General features: G+C 45.8%; 1 protein-coding gene across 1 annotated transcript in view; it reads left to right on the top strand.

Annotated features, from left to right (window-relative positions):
* Positions 1-1693: 1693 nt before the first annotated feature.
* LOC126522117 (uncharacterized) overlaps positions 1694-24782 on the top strand; it is a 40954-nt gene continuing 17865 nt past the window's right edge. The window contains exons 1-2 of the mRNA XM_050170899.2: positions 1694-1726; positions 14130-14675. Of these exons, the coding sequence (XP_050026856.1) occupies positions 1694-1726; positions 14130-14675 (579 nt within the window). The remainder of the gene's footprint in view (positions 1727-14129; positions 14676-24782) is intronic.

Genomic DNA, 24782 nt, shown 5'->3' on the forward strand with positions numbered 1-24782 from the left:
ATAAGGCTGTGGTTCAGACTTCCTTGTCTCGTTATCTCGTGAACGTAAAACACGTTTAGTAGAGCTCCATCCAATCTAACCTACAACGACTTAATGTTGTTGTGATGTAATTGTGCGACTGCAGCTTTTCTTTGGCGTGACGTCGGCACTTACAGAACTATATTTGCGGGTCTGCTCACAATTCTGGCATAGTTCAAATTCGGTTCAGGCCACAAGGTACTGTTATTCTATCAGCTCTTGTGGCACGTCTGAGTGTGATTTGGATGCGCCATAATTTGACTTATTTGTGTGATACTATTTCGTAAGGCGACATGAGGCGCCATCGCCACATTTCAGTGATAGACGGTGAAAATCTTTCGCATAATTTATTGCAGTGTATTGGGAGCGTGTTCGCAACTATCGTAGGTATTACTATCCTGTTATAGTTGAGATAGTCTAAGCATTAACCAGTTATTATAGCATATTGTGGACATGAATGTAATGTTATGTTTAAGAATACTCACTAATTTTATGAATGCGTCGCCAGTTGTCAATGCGTCTTGCGCCAGTTGGCGCTTCGTGTAGGCTCCCTTCCACAATGTAAGAACGCTTGCCGGGTTGCATACCTCCTTTTTGGAAACCTGAAGTTCACAGTATACTAAAATCTAGTCTCGGAGATGCGGCATGGTGGCGGATAAAAAAAATTTTAATTTATATAATTATTTTTTAAAAGTTGCAGTTTCACCAGAAAGACGAAGCATCCATTGCGATAGCAAATTAATGGATAGCTTTACGAAGTAGGGATAGTAGTTTTATCGGCCGTATGAACTTGTAAGCATAGGTATACGAACTAAATTAACAAGCCTGGCGTCACGCGCGCACAAGCAATCATGAACACACCTGGCTTCAGAAGAACTTCAGTTTGGACTAGTTGGTGTTTACTGCATATCATATTGACCGCAAATAAAGACGAGGCAGCGGAAGAGAACACAAGAACGACACGGGCGGTAACTTTTAACTGGTTTATTCACGGCAACACGTGGCCATATATAGACAAATAGAGCATGCGCAGAACGTAGCAGACGAGAACGCTCATCAGCCTAGCGGGGCAACCAATTATAAAAAAAATATATCTCCGATTGAAACAACCTATTGGAAGTATGACACTTCCATTAGGTTGTTTCATTAGGCGGCCGCTCGGGAAGCCTGGAGTAGAACCCCTCCCCCCTTGCGTAAATTGCGTAAATGAAGTGTTGTTTTACGCAAATAAAATATAAATGACGCAAGGAAAACTCGGTGTTTAAGCAAACACAATGCAGACAGGCAAGTGTAAGGTAATGAGACGCATCTTAAGACGCAGGCGCACCACGGCCTCTGTTTAACGGTGCCGGAAATGCAAATTAAATGCAGCAGGAGCTTGATGTGGGCGAGTTGGTGTAACGTACTTGAAGGAAAAACAGCGCTACAAGGACAAGGACTAAAAGAAAAACATGTACGACAGACAGCGCCTGTCCGTCGTACACGTTTTTCTTTTATCCCGGGTCTTTCTATAGCGCTGTTTTGTCTTAAAGTACATTAAATGCAAACAATTACTATGGGGATGACGTAGCCGATTTCTTCTTTACTTCGTGGCTGTGAATACGGGTAGTCGATATTGAGAGCAATGGCATGGGCAACGCTCTAATGACGACAAACTTATGACGATATAGCCACGATGGCCCAGCAACAGCGGCATGACGAGTACGGAGTGACCACAGTTGCATGGCGACGTTGGCTTGCCGTCGACTACCTAATTGCGGAGGCGTCGTGCAGACATGTGAACAAGGAATGACGTCGTATGAGTTACAATAATTGAGCGACGACAATTCAATTACGACGATAGAATGACGACGACTGAGGGACGATGAATGAGGGACGACGGTGGAACAATGACGATGTAACCACGAATGCATGAGAACCTCGACGAAACGACGTCAGCTGCCTGATGTTGACGGCACGCCAACGATATCATGACTGCGACGAGGTGCGACGAGGTGATTGCGGCGACCACACAGCGAAGTGAATGAAGATGACAGAATGATAATGGCGCGCCGACGACTAAGTGACGAATACGGCATGTGACAATACGAAAGGCGACACAAAAATGATGACGATGCAATGGTGACGCCAGAGTGAGGACTGCCAAGCTCCTTTCTGAAAAGTGGGAATAACAGCCATAGAAAGCTTAGCTTTCGAAAATTCAACTTCGAGGCAGCGACGAAACGAGATGCGTGAAATAAATTGCTAATAGCATTTACGCCCTCAAGCCACTCTCAATTAGGGACGCCGTAATGCGGCGTCCTGCATTAGCTTTAACCATCTGTGTATTTTGTTTATTATTAATAAATGTATGTAAGAGAATGGCCGCTCCTCTCGGAGGCGCCCGCTATTCTTACCCTCTGAGATGCGGTGAAAAAAAAAGGCACTCGGCCAATAGCAAAACAAAAATTGAATTAAATTATGGGGTTTTACGTACCAAAACGACTTTCTGATTATGAGGCACGCCGTAGTGAAGGACTCCGGAAATTTCGACCACCTGGGGTTCTTTAACGTGCACCGAAATCTAAGTACACTGATGTTTTCGGATTTCACCCCCATTGAAATTCGGCCGCCATGGCCGGGATCCAATAGCGAAACAAGAGTGGCCTAGAAAGTAAAAATCAGTGCAGGAAAATCCTTGACCAACTTACGCAAATTAAGTATCAGGCCAGAGCACACTCACTCCGGCCAATCTGCCCTTTCTAATAAGTTATTTCTTTCTTAAGAATTCTTCAAGGGGTTCATAGAGGCCCTCTTCGTCGTTGTTCCACACTTCTGACCTAAGGCAATCTTTTTTTAATTGGGCCATGTTTGTTAGTTTATTAATGTTCTACATGCGAGCAATACGCTTTGCTGAAGAATATTCGACGAAGGATCACTTCGCGCTTGCGCGTCCCCGTTATCTCGTGAACTTAACATGCTTCGTCCTTAGAGCTCCATCCAATACAAACTCCAATTATTTTCTGTAATCGAGGCATAAAGGTCTCGGGGCACTTTTTTTTTTTTTTTTTCGACGAGACGTCGACACTTCTCTGTCGCGCTCAGGGAACTGCGGACGATTCGGGCATAGTTCCAATTTCCAACGTTCCAAAGGTTATTCATAGTTCCAAAGGTTATTTCGGATCTGCTACGAGGTGCTGTAATTCTATCATCTCTCACGACACATGTTATCTTGATTGATACGCACCGTGATTTCTTATCGTAATGAGCCACAAGCAGTTAATGATAGCAAGTACTTCGTGTGGTGTCGTCAGATGTAGGCTTCTCACTTCACCGAGACATGACGGAAATCTCTCGCGTATTCCTAAAGCGAAAACCTTAGATGGCTCACGGCTCAAAAAATTGACCGTCCGGCGTTATGGCACCCAAAATTCAAGCGCATGCGCAAGTACTTCTTTATCAATAAGAGAAAAGAGCTCGATTATCTCCTTTCTCGTTGAACGGACACCCTTCTAAAAAATAAGGGTGGCCACAAAAGTGTCTGCGTGTGGTCTTCCCGGTTTTGTTCATTGCCTAGCACTGTAAGCGTCTCTTATGACGTTTCGAGGAATGTAAGTACGCCTGCGAGAACTAGAAATAAATAGGTTGTCGAAAGTTAGCGCTGTGTGTTTCTCTAATTTGCCTTTCCATGCCCCTGTCATTCTGCCTTCCCTACAAGAAAGTAGAAGGCATCTTATATACTTTTTATTTATTGACTCCTTTTTGGAAAGGTAATGTAAAAAAAATATACTAAAATTTACTCTCCAAGATGCGGCGTAAGGGGGATAAAGATGTCAATATATTTTCTTATTAAGAAAACCGAACTTGCGCACCTTGGTTACCACGTCGGTTATGTTACAATATATAGGAATGAAACAGCTTTTCTTTTCAAGTTCCCTTTAAACGATTCTGGTTTGATGACAATGTTATTGTTCCCCGTGTTCGGCGTAAGGCAGCGCACATCTCATGTTGTGCAATGATTACGCAGTCTTCATAAATAATCTTTCGTCAACAGTCAAGCAAAACATAAACCATGGCTCAGGTCACTGTATACCTATACTTTCTATTCTTCATGGTTTAATTTTTCAACAAAATTTATATATTTATTCTCATGTTACAGTGCAGCATTACGTTCTCTCTCTCTCTCTCTCTTAGTCTTGCTTTCTTCTTCTTCTGCTTTGAAATGAGTGAGTGAGTGAGAAAACTTTATTTCGAATCAGAACGATTCGCGTCCGGCGAGTTAGTGGGCTGGCGCACCCGCCGAGGTTACGGCCAAGAGTTCTTGCCTCTCGGCGGCGTCCTTGGCCCGCTGGACGGCCCATAATTGGTCTTCCAGGTTCGAGCGGAGCAGCGCGGCCTGCCATCGCGCGCGGAGGCTGTCGATGGAGGCTTCGCTCGCATTGCCCTGTATTAGTTCCTGGCATTCCCATAGCATGTATTCTGGCTCCGGTGCCACACACTTTTCATCTATCCGTTGTGTATATGTCTGGATAAATAGCGTGCATTTGTATCGGCCTCTTGTATGATTTGGTTTGTAGTTGTCGCCACTGGACAGCTTGCGATCTAGTGAGTTGTGGATGGGGTGGTGGATAAGGGCATCTTTGCATCTTGTAATGGTTGGTGATGTCGTTGAACCTGGTCATTCTGTCTTCCCATTCCCATACTTCGGAGGGCTCTGTCGAGGGGCTTACGTTCGTCGCAGCTCGGGAAGTCGGTCCTCGAGCTACGTTGTGTGCTGCCGCCGCGTTAGGGTTGTCCTCTCCCGTTGAGTCGGTGGTGGGGGCTGGTATCCATAGGATTTGGACGCATCTGTCTTCCCTTGCTGGTTTGCCTTGGCTGAGTATGTTTAGTGCCTCAGCTGAGATCCGGCCGTTCGCGAAGTTGCGTACTGCCATCTAGGAATCGCTGATTATATAGTATGCGTTGGTTTGTGCTATATGGCTAGCGCTATAGCCGTTTACTCCGCCGTTTCGATGCGTGTCGGGTTTATAGTCAAGCTTGTGCAACATTGTCTGTTGTGGTTAAGTACTGCTGCGACAAAGTTGCATTTCTGTTTGTAACGTGCAGCGTCTACAAAGACCGCGTCCTTGTTCCTTCCGTAGTTCCTCGCCATGTTCTTTGCCCTGCGTTTTCTCCTGCCCTCGTGGTGCACAGGATGCATATTCTTGGGTAAGGGGGGTACCGTGAATTTGGCCCTTACTTCCTTGAGTATGTCCCGTTTGTCTCCGTGTTGTGTGTGGTAGCGGCTCCCTAATTTATCTAGGATGTGTCTGCCCGCCGTCGTCTTGAAGAGGCGTTCGTATTGCGCTATATACGTAGCGCTTCTATTAGCTCCTCAGCGTGTTGTGCAGTCCCAGCTCTAGCAGTTTCACCGTGCTCGTGCTTAGCGTGAGTCCAATCGCTTGTTTATATATCTTCCTAATTAGGCCGTCTAGGTTCTTCTTTTCTGCGGCGCCCCGTCTGTGGTATGCCGTCACATACGTGATCTGACTTATGACGAACGCCTGGATGATTCTCATGACGCTTGCTTCTTTCATTTCCTCGTGCCTGTTGGTGATTCTCTTGATCAATCGCATCGTCTGAGAAACTTTGGCTTCGATTTTTCGAATAGTTTCCCCGTTGATGCCCTTGGCTTCTATGATCATTCCCAACACCCTTATCTTTTCGACTTTGGGCATGGGTTGTCCATCTTGGGTCATGAGTTATATGTCTTTGTAAGTTTGTGTGTTGTAGTTCTTGGGTCGTCTCCCCTTTAGCGTTGGTCTGTACAGCAGCACCTCATATTTTTCGGTCGAGCATGTTAGACCGGTGCCTTATAGATATTTTTAAACTGTTTCAAATCGCGTAAAAATATTCTGCGCCATGGTGCACCGCAAATACCAAGTGCCACGTTTCAAAACCTAACGCTGGCAGAGGCAGTCATGCATAAGTTATTACTAGTTTTACATTAGGCACTTTAAATGGATATTTCTATATAATCGCACTTCTTGTTTCGTAGATGCTCTGTGGTTGTACAGGCATTAAAAGTTACGATGCCGGTCACTTTCTTTGTCGGGCTCTCAACCAGGTGGCTGAAGTATCGAATTCACAGTAGCTTATTTCTTTGAGCTTGTCCCCTGCCCACTATATTCTTCAGTGAATATGATAACACTTTTCAGGCCGCTGTCTATTTTCTAACAGAACATACATTTACGATGTTTGCTCAATGTTCTGGGAACTTTGCGACTTGGCGTTGGCACGAGAGAAGTATGATACCATTGTGGCATAATGGTTAAAGCATTGAGTTCCTGTGCTCAGAGATCGGTCGAGGTTTGATCTCCACCACGGGGTACGCAATTCTTTTATTTCCTCCCTGTTAGCTACTTGGTCTCCCCCGGCTGGATCGTATGGTACCATCGTCGGTTCCCTAGCATGCGGCAATAGCTGCGGTTCCACTCAGACTAATAATTTTATCTGCAAGAATGTCGTACTAGTTTTTTTACAGACTCGAATTCTGCATTGCGCCAACTATGTCGTGACATGTGTCTTTGCTTCACAAATATATATCAAAACGTTTATTTAAAAGAAAAAAAAGCAATGCGTTTTTTAATGTAATCACACATAACATTGCTATAGTTTTGACTTTTTTATTTAGCAATGCCTATGTCATTGACCTCCTTACACCATCGTTAACTTGGCGCGCTATTTTGATTCCTAAAACAAAAGATGTGGACTACCTCAGGCAGGCTTTCTCAATATGGCAATTGGAAAGGTTTTTGAAGAGTTTGGCTAAAAGCGTCCAGATGGTAATAAATCAATTAGTTTGGCAATGACAGACATGCAGAATATAGTTGCACAATTCACAAGGCCCGGCGTGCTCTGGAATGTTGATAATACGCGCCGAAAAAATGACAATGCTGCAACTCAATTTAAAAAAGAATAAAAAACTTTGCGGGAGGGCCATATTAAGTACTTTCCTGTGTGAGGACGCGATAACGACGGTGACTTGATGATGATCTGTGACCTACGTGACATATGACCGCTTTCGCTGGAGGAGCAACAGAAAAAGCGGACACAGCAAACCATCTTTCGAAATGTTAACTATTGTCGCAGTAGTACAAATCTTTCGACGGCGAGAAACACCTTGTTTCCAAAGCCTCAAACTGATTATACCTCTACACGCTCGAGAAATAAAAAAGATTACCAGACGCAGTTATCACCACCTGATACATCGATTCTGGCCTCTTCTGCACGTATCAGACCAGCTGTGACGTATTCCAGAGTAGGCCCGATGTGTGTGTTATAAAACAAAAGATTTGAATCCACTGTTTCTAATTGTGTTAGGAATCGGTAGCTGAGACCCATTAGTAACAGTGACTACCCTGATAAGCCAAACAAGCATGGTGCACCGTATTCGCCTTGGTGTCGCATTCACCAACCGTTATAGACATCTGATAGGTTGCACTGATACTAGCCCAAACTGTGAATACTCTAAGGTACCAGAAACACTTGATCATACATTTTGCGTGTGTGCCGCGTACGCGCAAGAACAACAGCAACTGGTATCTTCCATTGCAAACGTCGATAAGAGGCCGCTATCAGACGAGTGTCTTTAAGGTCCTTGGCCTAATGCAAACAGCGCAGCCCTGATAACAAATGCCACTATAGCATTTCTCCAAGCCACTGGGCTGGACGTACGGCTTTAGAGATGCCACAACTCTGTGAACTTGTATATACGCGTCTCCTCCTCCTACCGTCATCATCATTCATCAGCCCTTTTCCTTCCCGTCCCTTTTCCCCAGTGTAGAGTAGCAGACCAGAGCAAGTTATAGCTCAAGCCGACCTCTCTGCCTTCCTGTAACTCTCTCTCTCTATCTCTCTCTCTCTCTCTCTGCTTAGTCAGTATTGTTACTAACTCTATGGTTACCAAGGTAGCAAATGTAGTGACACTAGGTAGTAGCTACTGGACCTTTCTTTAGGTGTGTATAACACAATGCAAAGGGAAAACGAATGGCTCCTCAGTGGTCCAGTTTTCTATCGTAGCCTCCGTATTTGATGGGCGTAGCGAGCTCGGCATGCGAAAATAACAGGGTGGCGCCCTCGAGTGCCTCGCGGTGCGTGTGTCATCAAAAGCTCGTGCGCGACAAAAGAAACCAAATATTTTTTATATTATTAGGATGCCTATACAGTGTCACCGGAGACTGCGACGAAAAGGCGGAGGGATATTAAATAACATCTATTAGTCCCCTAAGAATAATAACACCGAGAATGCCCGCCCGTCTTGCCTTTCTCAGTGTACTCTGGCCTCCTGGCGCCTTCAGCAAATTCTTTATATACGGCACCGGAAAGGACCGCCATACTTGTTCCACCCCTCCCAGGTGCCAGGAGGCTTATTATGAGGTAACCTATAAATCGTTGTGTTTTTGAAAGTGTAGTTTGCGATGAAGTTTTTATGAAGAACGATTTCAAATTCAAGGACAAATTCTAAACTTAATTGCTTAAAACACTTACCTTATCGAGCCGCTCCTAAAGGGACACTATAGTGCGGGATCCCACACTTGTTTGAAGCATCTGTAGACTTTTTTTTTTTTTGCATTCATAAATGTATGTCAGTAGACTTTGCTCCTGTTAAGGGTGCCTGTACTCAGTTCCTCTGACACGCGATGAAAAAAAAAAAAACACGATGAATAACAAAGCGAAAAGAACAGTAGCTGGCGATCATATGTGTAAAGTTAATAAATTCTCCCGTTCGTAAAGTGAGGTTATTCACTCTACAGCACGGCAAACAAAGGGTGAACATACAGATGGTACGACACGCAGCGATATATTGTGAATTTCTGCTGTAGTGTGGTGATCATCTTGGTACTCGTTTTATGAGTTCATGCTTCAAGTCTGTTCCAGTATGTGATACACCGGAGGTTCCAACAAAATAAGCGGTTGCCTAGAGTATAGGGGGAGGGAAGTTGGTAAGGATGACGTAGCGAAGGAGTGAGGAGCGGAGGGGGAGCTTACATGTTCTTCCCTACCTTTACGGGTGGCAGTGCTTTAGCTGTATAAATGCTGGAAAAAGGAAAGCAGTTGCTACCCTGCAATGAGTGTATTGACATCATTTCATAGACGACTGTTGGGCGCAAGAAAAAAGAGCAATATACTGCTTCCCGCGAAATTCTACTGCACGTATCTCCAGGTTCGACAGTCCCAAAGTTTGCCAACGAAGCCTTCTAATATGCTGCCGTGATTCAACTCACGTGCAAAAATATGCGTAGGGAGTGTTCATTCAGCACATATTTCTTGCGCGCGCTGTTGCGGTCTTTGGTCGTGTCCTTCACGTTTTCCCATCGTGCTGTCAAGACATCGGCGCACAACAAAGCAAAAAGATCGGTGACGCTGAGCCGATGTTTCGGAATAAAGAAAAATAATAGTGAAAATAGCTTCGTCAAAATGCGCTAACTTCCCCGTGCGAACACCTGCCCCTGATGGGTAGGTAGAAAGGAGGCTGTAGGGGAAGGGGGACCATGAAAGAATCCCCCCGAGATTAATTTTCCCTATCCACCCTCGTCGCGTGGGACGTGCTTCATGGCCCAACCCGAGAGCCGTACGGGAAAGAGGCTGGCGGGGTGTGTGTCTGCGAGGACAAACCGTTCTTTGGCGGGCTGGCGGAGCTCAATAGTAAAGCGACCAAGTTGTGCGCTAGGTTATGATTCTCTTCCTTTTTTTTTTTTTTTTCTGATCCCCCCGCACCGAGGCATTAGTGTCGACTCTTGTCTCTTACGACGGGAGAAAACGACAAGTGATAACGAATTGATACCAATTGGTAACAACGTTCGTGTCTGTGGTTTTTACCCACCACTTTCTCTGCTATTAATGAAACGCGTAAGCGTCATGCCTTGCATAGTCAATTGAGTATGGAAAACGTATTTCTTATGCATTATAATGGATACTTGCGCTCTGGAGTTTCGAGATTATATATCGAAAGGAGGTTGGAGACCGAGTTTCAGGTGTAGTCAATAAGATCATATATCATATCAAATGGTTTACTAAGGTCCTGTGTGATGTGCAATATTCTTGGTAGGAGTATCACGTGCCTCGTTCATACTACTACTACTACTATGACTACTACTACTACTACTACTACTGCTCACTAATACTTCTGACTAGTACTACTATTACTACAACAGCAACAACACGCAATAAAGAGGACATCTTTCTTATGATCAAATAAGCAACGACACTGCACATTCACTCTACCATTTTTTGGGTGCGAGATAGTTCAGGTGCCCGCAACACAGTGAGGCAGTTATGGTCGTTGTTGACCTCTTACAGTCCTAATAGGCACATGCTTATTGCTTATCTACCTCTCCTATGGCTTTCTTTCTTCTAATTTTATTTTTGTTTTGGGAGTGCGTGTGACTTACTTGGCGGTTGTTTGTCACTCGAAGCACAATTTCGCTGTTCACACAAACTACATAACCAAGCGTGCTCTACTTTCCCCGCGCAAGGCAAGTGGCTTCTCAAGAGAACTTACAACCTTTCTGTCCCGCCATATCTTGGAGTATGTATCTGCCGTGGGGAATGGCACATGGCAATCCAATAAAGATTGCATTGAGGGGATTCAACCAAAGTTATCTCTGTCCCGAACCAGCGCTACTGCAGCAAAGAACAACGTCAGAATACGCGCCATGTTCTAGCACACTTCACTTGTTTTAGTGTCTCTGGACAGCCAACGGACAAAAGCTGACGCAGTGTTCCTACTCAAACTTATTCAGTTACGTCGACTGCCCAGAGCTACTCATTGACATTGCATTTGGGACTGCAGAAAAAAAAGACACAGAAGAGTGCACGGACACTTCTACACCATATCACGATGCTCTAATAAGATGTTACAAAAGACATATTTATAAAGCTTTTATTTACCATTCTGACGTATAATATCTTCCACAGCTCAGTGCAGTAGTTTTGTAACGAGTAAGATGAGGGCGTCTGTTTAACTAGACCAGCCTCAACCCTTTCTGCGAATAAGGCAGAAATTAAACTGTGCGCGCTTGAGCCTGGTTTACGGAACATTGAATGTCTGATACGTTCTCTGTTTGTTGCAGCTGCTAGAGAGAGAGAGAAAGAGAGAAAATGATAAATGAAAGGTAGGGAGGTTAACCAGGACTGAGCCCGGTTGGCTACCCTACACTGGGGAAAGGGAAAGGGGGACGGAAAGATTAAAAAAAAGAGAAAGTCCACTGGAGATATCAGTCGGTCACTCAGTCCGGATCACAGACGCTGACTCATTCCAGTTGCTTTCAAATATCGTTGCAGCTGCTAAATTTTTGTTAATAGTTTCACGGTATCTATTGTTCGTACTTCACATTTATCTTCTTTCGTGTCTATATATTTGTTCTGTACATTTAGCAGTCTCAGTGTTTCTTGTTGAACAACATGTTCGTTACGTTGTCATCATCGTCATAAACAACAAGAGCATCATCACCACAAGCGTCATAGTTATGTCCCCATAAGGACGAAGGCCTCCTTCAGCTTTCTCTAATTATCTCTGTCTCGTGTCGGCTGACACCAGCCTGCAAATTTCTTAATTTCATCAAAGCACACAGCACCCTGCCGTCCGCGATTGCGCTTACTTTCTCTTCATATACATTATAGAAAGCATTGTCCGACCTGTGCATATGTCTCGTACATATGTGAAACTGTTCTATGTCACGAAATCACATTGTCTTCAGTTTGTCTTTCAATAACTTGCGTATAGTTTCCTATTCAGGTAACCCGTATTGACGTTTTTTGCCAACACCGCCAGTACGAAGACAGGTAGGTTCTTCCTGAGATATAAATATTCATTGATTGATTGAAAAAGCAATACAGATAAGAATCAAACCCTGTGTCCCTAAATGATTCCAGATCAAGCTTCTCGTTCGTAAATGCTGTTAGCTATTGACCGGCCACCCTCTCTAATGAAATGAACACCGTCAGGATTGGCCTAAATTTTCTCTTAAGAACAATTATATAAGGCTTCTGTGAATACGGGTACAGTTTTGTCGGCCACGCAGCTTGCATGGCTGCATTGTAAAGCTCACAAACCTTATAACCAGAATATGTAATGCCCCCCCCCCCCCCCCTTTCCGTTATATCAGACGTGTTTCTTGTAGTGAGAATACAAATATGGTAAACGATTTTCCAAGCCCAAATGACTTTGACATCGTCAATCTTCTCGTCTTTTTCTTTCCTTTTTTTTTTTGTCTCTCACTGTTCGCTTCTTGCGCTAGCTGTACTTTAAGATCATCGTTGCTTACTAACTATCTTACTAGCACATACGAAGTTGTGTCGTTCTGGTCTTAGTCATGACTAGTCCTTTTTACCACACCTCACACGTCTTCAGTTCAGCTTGACCTCGTAGGCATGTAAACGTACGGCATGCGTGATCTTTTACTGAATTGCGTTTGCGCTACAAAAGAAAAAATTATACCTTCCATCTTGCAGTACACTCCACACTGACACGTTCTTTTATTCAATTTTTCACATTTATTCAAGCCACGTTTGACGCGGAAAAACAGCCTATGGTGATGCTAATATTTTATACGTATATGCCAGAAAAGGGTTCTAAATTTTCCACTTCCCAGTCAATGCAAAAATGACACGGAATGCAGAAAGCGCAAAAGAAAATGCATACAAAGAAGCGAAGCAACGACGAGAGCCATGATCTTCCTGTTTCCATGACAGCAGATTGTGACACGCCTCCCTAATTCACGGGGTAGGTCACCCAAAAACCTTTGCCTATAAAAGGTCCGTCACTTCGCTGCGAGGAGTGGTATTTCCGAACGAAAATATAAATTTATAACACTGATGACAGCGGCGCTGATTGCTGATTTATAACAAGCTTACCTCACTTTTGCCTTTTTCTAATTTCATGTCGCGCGAGAGAAGATGAATAACGAAAAAAACAAATGAAAGCGTTCACCGGCGCCCCACCACTCGTTCTCAGCGGCACCTTCCCCCACCACCTCCTCTGTTTGCGGAATGAATTTTGATGAGTCTCATCTTTCTCCCGTTTTCGGCCAATTATTGGCAAAGAGAAACGACAAAAAGTCCAGCTGTTCCTAACGTGCGAAGCAAAGGAGCGGAAGGCCTCGTTTCTTTTTTTTGCAAGCGAACCGCCGTTATAGTTTTCTTTCCGAACGCGTTTCGGCGCCGAGCCCGCGAACCATCCATAAACCCGTGAGGGCAGGTAGACAGTCGCCAAAAAAGCACGTATCTAACAAGAAACGAAGATAAACCAGTCGGGGCAGGGACAGTGAAACCTAAAGGCAAGAATAAAACATAAAAACAAGTGAAACAACATATCAAGCGAGCTGGACCCCGGGTGACCCCTTCCTCAATATATACTGCACCCGTGTGCGTATGAAAAATGATAAAGGGAGAAAAGGTTTAGCAAATGGCTGCTGTGGCGGCGGTGGCGGCTGCGTCGCCGTTGCGACCAGGTCACCGGCTTGTTTCAGTTTCAATCGAGGTTAGAACCCGGGCCCGGTGCGCGAGCACGAATCCCGCGCTGCGGCGGCAGCTCAGTAGCTCTGCGCTCGGGTGCGGGGGTGGCTAGGCTAGACAAGCCGGATGTGGCGAGCAGGAAGACGGGTGGGTCCGGCAGAAAGAAACCTGACAACCAGCGACGACGAAAGGCGGCTTGCGCGGCTAGCCGCCTGGTCACGATTGTAGCCGGCGACATTCGTCGGCGAGGAGGAATTGAGTGAGCAGAGGAGGGCCGGAGATAAAGCGTCGCTTTCCCCCAGGAGACACCCGGTGTGCCAGCGAGACGACCGTCCGGTCAGCGAAAACGCCGGTCTAGGGGAAGCGGTGGGGAAGAAAGGAGGAATCAACACGAGCAGAAGCGAGAGAGAGGTAGTGTGCGTGTGTCTGAAAAAGGAGGGAAGCGCCGGAAAGGGGCTTCCCCACGGTCGCCCTCAGCCGTCGCCCGCCGCTCTCCGTCGTCGTCGCCGCCGTCGTCTTGCTCCCCCAGCTCCACCTGCGCCTTGCCCCACGTGGTCGTGCGTGCGTGTGTGCGTCGGCAGTCTTGGAGCGCGTGCGTGATCCCTAATCGGCCGCGGCGGGGGACATGAATAAAGGAAGAAGAGGCGGCTGAAAGGAAGACGAAAAGGCAAGGAGGGGGAAGTAAGGGCGGGGTGACTGACGGCCAACGAGGGGCGTCGGCCCACGGCGGGCCCGCGCTGGCGGCGGCGTCGCGTCGTCAGGACGCGCGGGCCACGGCGGCCGCGGCGGCGGCAGTGTTGGCCGTGGCACCGGCGGCCGAAGCCAGAGCGCGCCACTCGGTCTCCGGACCTCCGACGGGTGTGGGAGCGGCCGCGGCTCGCTCCAACAAGAAGCGGCTCTCGGCTGCGGTGCACGCGACCACGCTCCCGCTCGACGCCGGCTTTGTCGGGGCTGCGGTGGGCAAGAAACGCACGGCCTCGGTGCGTCCCGAGGTGATGCTGGGCAGCGCGGCCACCCTGGTCGGCACGGCACCCGCGCCGCCTTCTTCCAACGCCGGCGGAGGAGGCGTGATGGTGGTGGACGCGGCGGGCGCCAGGCGCGCCGGCGCAGGGGGGCCCTCGACGACGATGATGCGGGGAGGTAGCGAGAGGGACCCGAACGTACTCAGCGAGTACCTACAGGTGAGCGGTGGATGTTCGCGGGTGCGCTGTCTTCTCGGTATTGCAACGACAGTGGTGCTAAGGACTGTCTCGCTCTTCGCTATCTTTAGATAGGACGAACGGTTTCTGCGCAAGCGTCGTGCGCATTCTTTGTCAGCACCCACATTGTCAATAAGAACCTTTAGGTAAGCGTTCTGCAGGTAAGTGATGCTGGGGATGCTCGATATAACAAATTTAGCATTATAACAGGGAGTTTTGCATTGGTGACGTTCGTGTGGAAGTTTGGTTGCCAAGCTGGTGCAACACGTTCCTACCGAAGCGCGTGCATGTGAGTGTAGGTGTATGATGTACAAAGTCACACCGTTAGCCGCTGACGTAACGACGATGTTGGTAGAAAGAGAGCGCGAGAAAAAAGACTGGCAGATATCTGTGACATCCAGAATTAGTGCCCAGGTTCCAGCAAAGCTGAGGCTGAGACAGGTCATAGCACCCAGAGCAGCACAATTTTTTCCGCGGCAACGAGGCATTTCAGGTTCTTGTGAGATACTTGCGCAACCCTCCCGTGCCATTTCTTATCGCCTCCGCCAGTGTGGCCGACCCGAGTTGTTGAACCAGCCTCAGTAAAAACCTCTTTATCAAAAGGTTGACAACTCAAATTACTAATACTCAACCACAGCTGGGGGTATATTGCATGAGAATATGACCTTACACATTCATGTGCTCGGGCTTTTAAGCTGTACACTTTTTAGCCACTTCATATATTGTGCTTTAACTCGTCTTCCAATAGAGTTACGTTCTTTGATGAATAGATTTGGTCATTCGTATAGTGCTTAAGCGCTCACAGGCCGAAGGAGAAGAGTGTGTCGTCTCAGCGTGCACTAGGACTTTCATGTCTTTTCACATGTGAAATCGAGTAGCGATAAGGAAGCTTGCCCGATTCCACAATTTCGCACCACCCCATATGATGCACAGAACAGGTAACCCGGGGTTCATAAGAGTTACGAAAGGGGTGGCCAAGAGAAGGGAAGCTTAGTTGGGGACGGCAGAGAATGCATACTCGCGGACAACTTTCTGTGGCTATGAAGGGAAAGCTACGGGAGCGTTGCTGATGCACATGTGTTACCGCCCCAAGTAGTCCGGCAACGTTGACAGTGCTTTAGGTTCCTCGGAACAGACGCTGGATCGACGTAGCTTCCACGTGCGACGGTCTCGCGTTTGCCCAGACGTGGAAAGGAAAAACCGCGAAATAAGCAAACCTTTACGCTAATTGGTGTGTTTTGTGTTATTTAACTGCTGCTAACAAGGTGCTTATGTTTTCTGTTCCCCAGCCTGAACTAAAATGAGTTAAAACGCGGGACTATTTTTCAGAAGCGCTGTCACTTGTGTCGCTTTGCGTCCGTAGCTTTCCCTTGATAGCCACTGAAAGTTGTCCGCGAGTATAAATGGACCGATGAAACTATAGGACATTGGTAATTGACAAGACTGGGGTAATTGGAGATCGCTGGAAAGGGCCTCTGTCCTGCTGTGGACATAAAAATGATAATGATGATGATGATAATCTGCATACCTTTGTTACAGCGCAGTGCTTTGTTTTCAGATTTCCTGGTGAATGTAACTAAAAGTTCTTATTCTTCTCTGTTTTAGCTGAGTAGATTGCAATTGACGAAGCGCAGCGTCTGATTTATTTTTCGATTATCGACGTTTACCTAATTCGATTCTGCTTAGTTCCAGCGCTAGTCAAACAATGCGTCATAAAAGTTTGTAACATTGCTACACCGCCTGCGTCTTCGTACTGCATTTACGAAACACTTCTTGTACAGGATAAAACGTGTCTCTAGTCCGCAGTGTTCTTGTGGTCATGCAGACGAAGATGTGCATCATCTTCTCCTCGCGTGCACGAAATACGATCCACAAAGAAGGGTACCGCAAGCAAATTTGTTGATATTAGACAGAAGACCATTCACTCTAAAAAAGATACTTGGCCCATGGCCAACTCCGGGCCTTCAAAAAAGAGCGCTTCTTGCTCTGAAAAAGTTTTTACAGGACACCAACATTTTGGGAAAACATTAAGTATCAGATGATCCGAATACGCTAAATGAGTAACATAAACGTTGTTCGTGTTTCATAACTGGTTTATGTTGTGATCGCAACTTTTACGCAATATGTATAATTCTGTTCTGTGCTTGCAGTGTATTACATGTGTTGTGTGTTTTGGCTGTTCAAAATATCTGACTTTATATATGCGTACGTGGACTGAACTAATGCACAGAGCTTTGCGACTCATGTACTTTTGGACTGTATATTTTTTATTCCTCCAGTGTTCTACTGAGTGCCATATTTCGTGTCGCTATTCTCCCCTTTTTACGCAAATTTGTTTCCTTTTCCAAGTGACAAGGAGTAGCCGGTGCCACCATAAAGGCGCCAACCTCTCCTAATACTCATTTCAATAAAAAAAATGCTTCATAAGTAGCATTGATGAACAAATCGTTCATGTCAAGCTTATTACTCCTGCCAGCACTTATTCCTAACTAGCTAAATATTGCGCCTTCATCTTGGATCCATGTTCCCGCCCGCAAATTCAAAGTAAGGGTGTTATCTTCAGTCAACCATATCTTGCACTTAATTTTATTGTTTTCTGTTTACCACGTTCTTCTTTAACAACATCCATAATGATGTCGACATTCTGTAAGACCAATTATATACACAGACTAGATGACAGAATAGACTTTGGACCAGACTTTGTACTAGACTAGATAATACGATATCTAAGTGGATTTTTCACTTCACAACAATTTACAACAAATGTGTAGCGAGACCCCGTTCCTCTTACTGATGTGCGCAAGTAGTATTTTAATTGACATACACATTTTTTACTGAGTCACCCGCCAGGTTTGCTCACTCGCCGTAGCGTCGCTATAGCAGGTCACGGCGGCCGCATTGCAAGACGCGCGTATACTTAGGTTTAGGTGCACATTCAAGAACCGCAAGTGGTCAAAATTATTCCTAAATCTACCCGCAGCGAATGCTCAGTGGCTATGGTGTTGGGCTGCTGAGCACGAGGTCGCGGAAACGAATCCCAGCCACGGCGGCCGCATTTCGATGGGGGCGAAATGCGAAAACACCCGTGTACTTAGATTTAGGTTCACGTAAGAGAACCCAAGGGGGTCAAAATTTCGGGAGTCCTCCACTACGGCGTGCCTCATAATCAGAAAGTGGTTTTGTGCACGTAAAGCCCCTTAATGTTTAATTCGAAATCTCTCTCTACGGCATGCCCCATATCACAATCAGATCATGTTTTGAGGATCATAGGCCTTTTACAGAAGAAAAGGTTCCGGGAGCCTGGTCTCACAGCTCACCAGCCCAGAAAGTCGCTCGAGCTCTGCTTTAGCTGAAAGCGGCATACTTGAGATAGGCTGTACCTGGATTAGTGCACCTGAAAGTCTGATCAAGACCCATGTCTTCTCTCTCTCTCTCTCTCTCTCTCTGGAACCTAAAAGCCCATAATTTTTATTTATTTAGTTAACTTTCGCCGAGGGTCAAATTTAGAGTTCTTTGCCGAAGGGGCCCCTACACAATTGTGCAACTTGACTTTATAAAAGTCGGAAGCGAGCGTGTCGCTGCTACTACCGCGAGAAGCCAACACAGACTAGTTATTTCCAAATCACAAACACTTGCAACAAAATATACGTTTTTCGACATCTGTCGTTCGGCCACGACCCCCCAATTACCATAGTTACCTTTCACGTGCGCACTCAGAAAAAAAAAAAATAAAACGTCCACCCTTGCTTCCACCTCGACCGCCCATTGTTGTTTATACAGCCTCTGCATGAAGGTCATCGAAACAAACCGGGCGAATGCACTTTGATGCAACAATATACTTTATCTCTCAGCAAGTAACTCGGCCGCCTCCCGCAGAGAAGTGCACTAACCGCTCTGGGCTTCGCGAACCGCACGTGGCGAAGGACGCTACGCTCGCTCACGATAGAGCGAGAGGGGAGCGATTGCGGTGCAAGGCTTTCCCTGTAATGGGATTGGCCCCTCACGTGCCACGCGCCATTTTGTGGAACGCCCGCGTATACGCCGTGGAAGCGCACCGCGTGTCCCACGCAGCCAGCCACGTCTCGGCACACACAAACACGCGCATTGACAAATCGACCAGCGTCCACCTGGCGAGCCCGAATGCGCATGCGCCATCTTCGCCTATTCTTGTTGCCGACCATACTTTCTCCACACGATCAACCTACTTCTACCTTGTTTATTGTTTAGTGTTTATTTTGTGTGTGTGTCTATGGGACAACTTCGTGCCAACAAAGCGCAGGCCGAAGCACACAATAGGTGTCCTCTTTTCTTCGTTCTATCTTTCTCTCGCTCTTTTTAATATTCCGGTGTTTACGCTGTGTCATATCATTTGGGTCTTTCCTAAAGTTTTCCCAATCATCGTCCTTTATTTTAAATAATTTTATTCGCGTGTCCCCTCCTCGGAGTACGTAGGTACGAGACGGGAAAAAAAAGAAAACAATAAAGAAACCTAATCGCCTTCGCATTACGGGGCCTCCAGCAACAGGCTGGTTTCTTCGGATTGGCCCGCTCCTATAGCAGTCGATAACGGAAGAAGGTCCAATGCACTATAAGCCCACTGTGGGTCATTTGCCGATCGTTCAGAGTTGTAGACGCCTGGTCACTCGTTTTCGGTACCGGCGGAGTGCTGCGCATATCCGAGTAACTCTGTGGCCGGTTCGAACCGCTCGAAGTGTCATCGAGGTGAAATGCTGAACCCGTGCAGCTCGCAGACGTTCTACCCTTGCTGTTCCTTGACGATAATTCACAATATAAGTTGTAGGTAATAAATGCCAAGTATATTGCGCGCATAAAGTTTGTCTATTCATTGCAATAAGCTCATTTATTGCAGTGTACTAATGTCTGTTGCTAGTCTTAGCCATCTGGCACATGTCAGACAGGAACAGCGGTTTGTTATTTAATAGCTGTAGAAAAACGCGAGGAAAGCTGTTGGCGTCTCTTAAACAAACACTCCCTTAAGATACGTCTCAGAAAGAATACAGAAGAAAAGAAACATTGCATTAGAGGAAATTTGCAATAAGCACCAAAGAAATAAGTTTAGAATGTAGAGTTCTTGAGTTGGGGGGGGGGGGGGGGGGATATTGATATGTGACAGTCTCTTTGCAAGCAGAGTTAAATATTACCGTAGATCAGATTCGTTGAGAAAAATCAGGTCAAGAAACGGCCGTTTGTGTATAGGTTCAGTACCGGATGATAAGTCAGACAATACTTATAAGCATTTCTATTGGATGTTCCGATTTCTGCTTAGCTATACAAGGTATTTTTTTAGATCCACCAAATTTTTAACTATTGCCTGTGGCAGATAACACAATTCTAACCCTTGACATACTCAATGAGGCAATGATGTTAATTATTAAATTACCCATTTTGATTTCTGCTGGAAGTAATGGCCGCCCCAGCGAGTAATTTAGATCAAGTGTTAGAATTTGCTGTCTGCCCCAGATATTTTTTTGAAATTTACTGCTTCTAAAAGAAAAACACCCGATATATAATCAAGCAGTTAACGACAGCTGGGCAGTCGTGCGTTGCTACTGAGGAATATACCTCGACTTTAGTCAGCATGTGGTTTTGGAAATAGTTTGTTTTATGTGTAACAAGATAAAGAAATAAACGGCGAATAAGCAAACATGTGACAGCATGCGAAGGCCTTATAAGTCTCGTTGAATTGAATTGAATTCTGGGATTTTACGTGCCAAAACCACGATTTCATTATGAGGCACGCCGTAATGAGTGACTCCGGATTAATTTTGGCCGCCAGGAAATCCTTAACGTGCCCCCAATGTGCGGGACAGGAGCGTTCTTACATTTCACCCCGAACCGAAATGCGGCCGCTGCGGTCGGGATTCGATTCCGCGACCTCGTGCTTAGCAGCGCAACACCATAGCCGCTAAGCGACCGCGGCTTGTTTATATATCACGTTATCTGTCACTATGCTCGTTCTCGAACTTTTCCGCCACATTTCAAGAAGTGACGAGACAGTGCGCAAGTGTACAACTCCCATTTGTTTTCGACGTACGCAACGCCGCAGCTGACGACCGCGCCGTAAGTTCCTCCCACAACTCCCCACAAACTCCACCCTATATGTATCCTATATGTATTAACAGCTGCCCCAGGGTTCGGGCGTCCGGCCACTTAATTGAACGCTTGCGACGCGAGTCAGAAAAGAGCGAAGGGGGAAGACGCGGTGGGTTGGGCGGAGGCTAATTGGCTTCATTGCATTCCGCTAATGATCGTGCCGTGCATTGAAAAGAACCAGCACCTGGTGCCGCTTTTCACCTGCGCCTCATCGCAGATCGGGTGCAACGCGCTCTACGGAGGGCATCGAACGCGTGCATTTGTGTGAGCGCGTTGCTGGTTGAACAGTTCTCGAAGTTAGAACACGGCGAACTCTCCGCACTTGTCGTTGTGTGCTGCTGAACAAGTTCGAACAACCTAATCTTGCTCGAGCAACACTTGACGACATTTCGCTTCCCAAAGATCGCGCTTCAACAACTCGACGTGAGGTTCACAAACTTGGGATGGAATTCTTGCCAACCACGGGATTCGATTCTCGTCTCTAATACTCGCATATGCGGCCCGTAATATGTAACTGTTGTGTGCCTTCCTCTTTTGAAGCGAAAAACTTCACTACGCTAGACAACACCGCGCTTCGCGCGAGCCGGCGTATGTCGGAATTGGCTCCGTAAGCGTATTCGGAGTCGGTGCAGGTGGCCACTGCCGCGCGCTATGCGTCATCGTTTGACGTTCGCCGCAAGCGCGTGTTTATCGCGGAGGCCGACTATATAAGCGCTTGCCAGAGAATAGGCGTGCGCATTCAACATGGAAGGAGAAGAGAGTGATACTACCGATACAGAGAGCTGTGTTTATGGCTGTACAGAAATGATGAATAAAGAAGTTTAACAATCCTGCATAACTTATGGTATATATCATTGATAAGCAATTTGCATAACTACACAAGGCACACGTATAGCATAACCATAAGCTAACCAAAGCATATCCATAAGTGAAACCGTAAGCATAACCAGAGGCTAAATCATAAAGCATAACGATAAGCTAAACTGTAAGCATATCCATAGGTTAAATCATAAAGCATAACCATAAGCTAAACCATAAGCATCACCGAACCTTTTCGCTTCGAGATATCCAGGCTTAACCTTAGCAAAGCCCCAGCCAATTTTTTTTCCCCTTCATTTTTCTTTTCTCTTCAAGCGGGTAGGCGTGGTGTCGCTCTTGGTAGAAAATTGCTAGCCCGTTTCTCTTCCTCTCTTTGTGATGTTTATATACGTTTGCATGGTTAATAATAATAGTAATAATAATAATAATAATAATAATAATAATAATAATAATCTAACCCAACAGTGGCGCTCTTCATTCGGACATGCCGCTTCTCATTTCTCCGCAACTATGGTTGGTTGTGCTGGTACACTGCGAATTTATTTTTTAAGTATTATTATCATGAAACGTGTATGGATATGAGACACTGGCATCATGTGGTGCCTGCAAGTCATTTTAGTCTAGCTGAGCAAGAAATAGCAGCTAGCATTAATGAAGGTTGCAGAAATACATAAAAAATATATATGCAGAAAGACGTCGTTCTGGATTTCATGGGCAGTTCATAGCAAATTCACGCGAGCACATTACGCAGGGCGATAGGTACTATCAGAATATATGCAAACGCGAACAATTCCGAGTACTACTCCGGTGCGCTGTTTGGTTTCTAGGTTTACCTGCATTTGTAACAGTGGCTTGATTCAGACTCCAAAAGATATAACTGGCACACCTCCGTGCGCTGAAACTTCTTCCTAGCTCACCTGCTTTCATCATCATTGTTGTTCCATAATATCGAAACGTTTATACATCAACCGCTCTGCCTGTGTCGACCTTCGCGGGTTTCTACGAGATGGTCTTCAGGGACATGGTCGCACTTACTGAAAACAAAGTGAGGATGATGATGATCATGATAACAGGGCGCCTGGAAGAAAGTTCAACAATTAGAAACCGGTTACAGAGTGATTTCATGTCTCACTTTTATGTAATTATACGTGTTCTCATATTCTGTTTCCCATTCGCGTTTCAATATTTTCTGGTGGCAAAGTCACACGTTTTTACGCGTACAGATTGTGGTAAATCAACAAATCTGATAACAAAATAACCGAGAAGCTTATAACGCATTCATAAACACATCACAGGCACTAAGACATATGCACGTCGCACATCACCGTAGATGCGTGATACACCCCCAGTTATGCCACGTTCAAGTTAGGCACAGTTCGGATGAACAACAATGGCATTCGGGAATCGACATTCGAGGAATGCCGGCGACGAGCTCCCTAAGCTGTGCGAACGCCCATATTCCATGCCTTGCGCCGAGCCCAAAGTGAATATTTGTGAAGTCCCGTGCAGGTGGTGTAATTAACGGGACGGTTAATCAAGAGAGAGAGACAAAGGAAAGGGAAAGGCGATCCGGTTTGCTACCCTACGCTGGGGAGAGAGGGGAGGGGGAGGTAAACTCAAGCTATTCAGAAGGCTCCTGATAACGCCAAATGCCAGCAGGAATGATCTCCATAATTTGAATTTGCATTGTGCAAACAACACCACGATAATTAAAATTATTTTCGCAGTTATACCGGCCATGTGCGGGTCATAGATAATTTTGTACCATTTCCTCGACCTTTTCACACGCACAAAAAAAAAAATTTAATAGAGAATCTCTCTACTGACATGCTAAGTGTAAGGCATTGCAAGTAACTGAAGTTGCTGCAATTCGACAGATAACTTGATAAACGTACTGCCTGTTAGTGCACCGACCCCGCAAGTGAACAACTGCCTGTAAGCTCGGTTCTGGATTTACCTCTACCGGCAATGATTGGCTGGTCCGTTATCGTTAACATTCACATGATCTTATGATTGTACGATGAAAGGAAAGCGAGGGGCTCGATTTTTATTAGCAATATCATAAGAAGCCAACCAACAATGACGTCAGGGACAGCATAGGGGAACTCGTTTTTCTTGGCTTCCTCATATCCTAATTCATATTGCAAGAGCGCCCGAAACTGATATTGGTTGGCAGAGTTACTTCATCGCCCTGTGGGGAATTCGAGTGGTACGTACAACTACGGCAGTGCAATTTTCGGCAAGAACAATCTTCTGAAGAAGCCCTGCGAACGAGAACGAGGTTAGTGACTCTGAGTGATTTGTTCTGAGAACACTAGGAAACCTTGGCAAGAATTGTGTCGCCGGCTTTTCCACAAACAATAGTTTGTCGAATCAGCAAAGATTGATAAGATAATGTGATATGAAAAAGAAAACAGCCCGGCAATAAAACCACATAAATGTTTCTCTAACTCGCACATGATGTGATTCCTTAGTAAGCGTTATTTCTTTTTTCCTTCAAATTAACACAGTTTCTCGCTATAGACACCGTGTCCCATGTGTTGCCTGCTTTCATTTTCGCCCCACTTTTTTTCGCACTTTATACGTCTGGAATTATTATTCGACATCGGATCCACTGCTAGCTTTCAACCATTCTGCGCGAATCCCTCAGCTGCCATAACGAGTGAACGCAATGTGTTATTAAACATTATATGTGAAACATTAGTTAACAACTATTTTCAAAGGGAGACGATGGTCCTTCTGTTGTCTCCACTTAACGAGCCAGTACTATCCATCCTACCCTTCCTACTTCCCATAACCCCAGTTTCCTCTCAATTGGCTCCAGATACAGACCTAAGCGTGATTCTATCCGTCACGCCCAACAACCCCACCGCGAATTCAGCCATGATGAAGCGAAGCCTCTTCGGCGGCTCTCTTTCGTGGTTTCCGCCTGTACTGAAATTCGAAACGCCGCTGTTGCAATTAGGTCTGGAACAACGAGTCGTTCAGCAAATAACTGCCGATTCCGCGCTTCTGTGGGCACAAAGACGACGTGTGCACTGGACGCATAGGTAGATTATTTGTTTTCGTATTTAGTTAGTTTTTTCTTGTATTTTATTTTTCGAGCTGCGCTACGTTCTCCTGAATGAGACCTTTTAACGGAATTCTTTTCTCATC

Source organism: Dermacentor andersoni, chromosome 6 (genome assembly GCF_023375885.2).
Source record: "Dermacentor andersoni chromosome 6, qqDerAnde1_hic_scaffold, whole genome shotgun sequence".
Classification (NCBI taxonomy): domain Eukaryota; kingdom Metazoa; phylum Arthropoda; class Arachnida; order Ixodida; family Ixodidae; genus Dermacentor; species Dermacentor andersoni.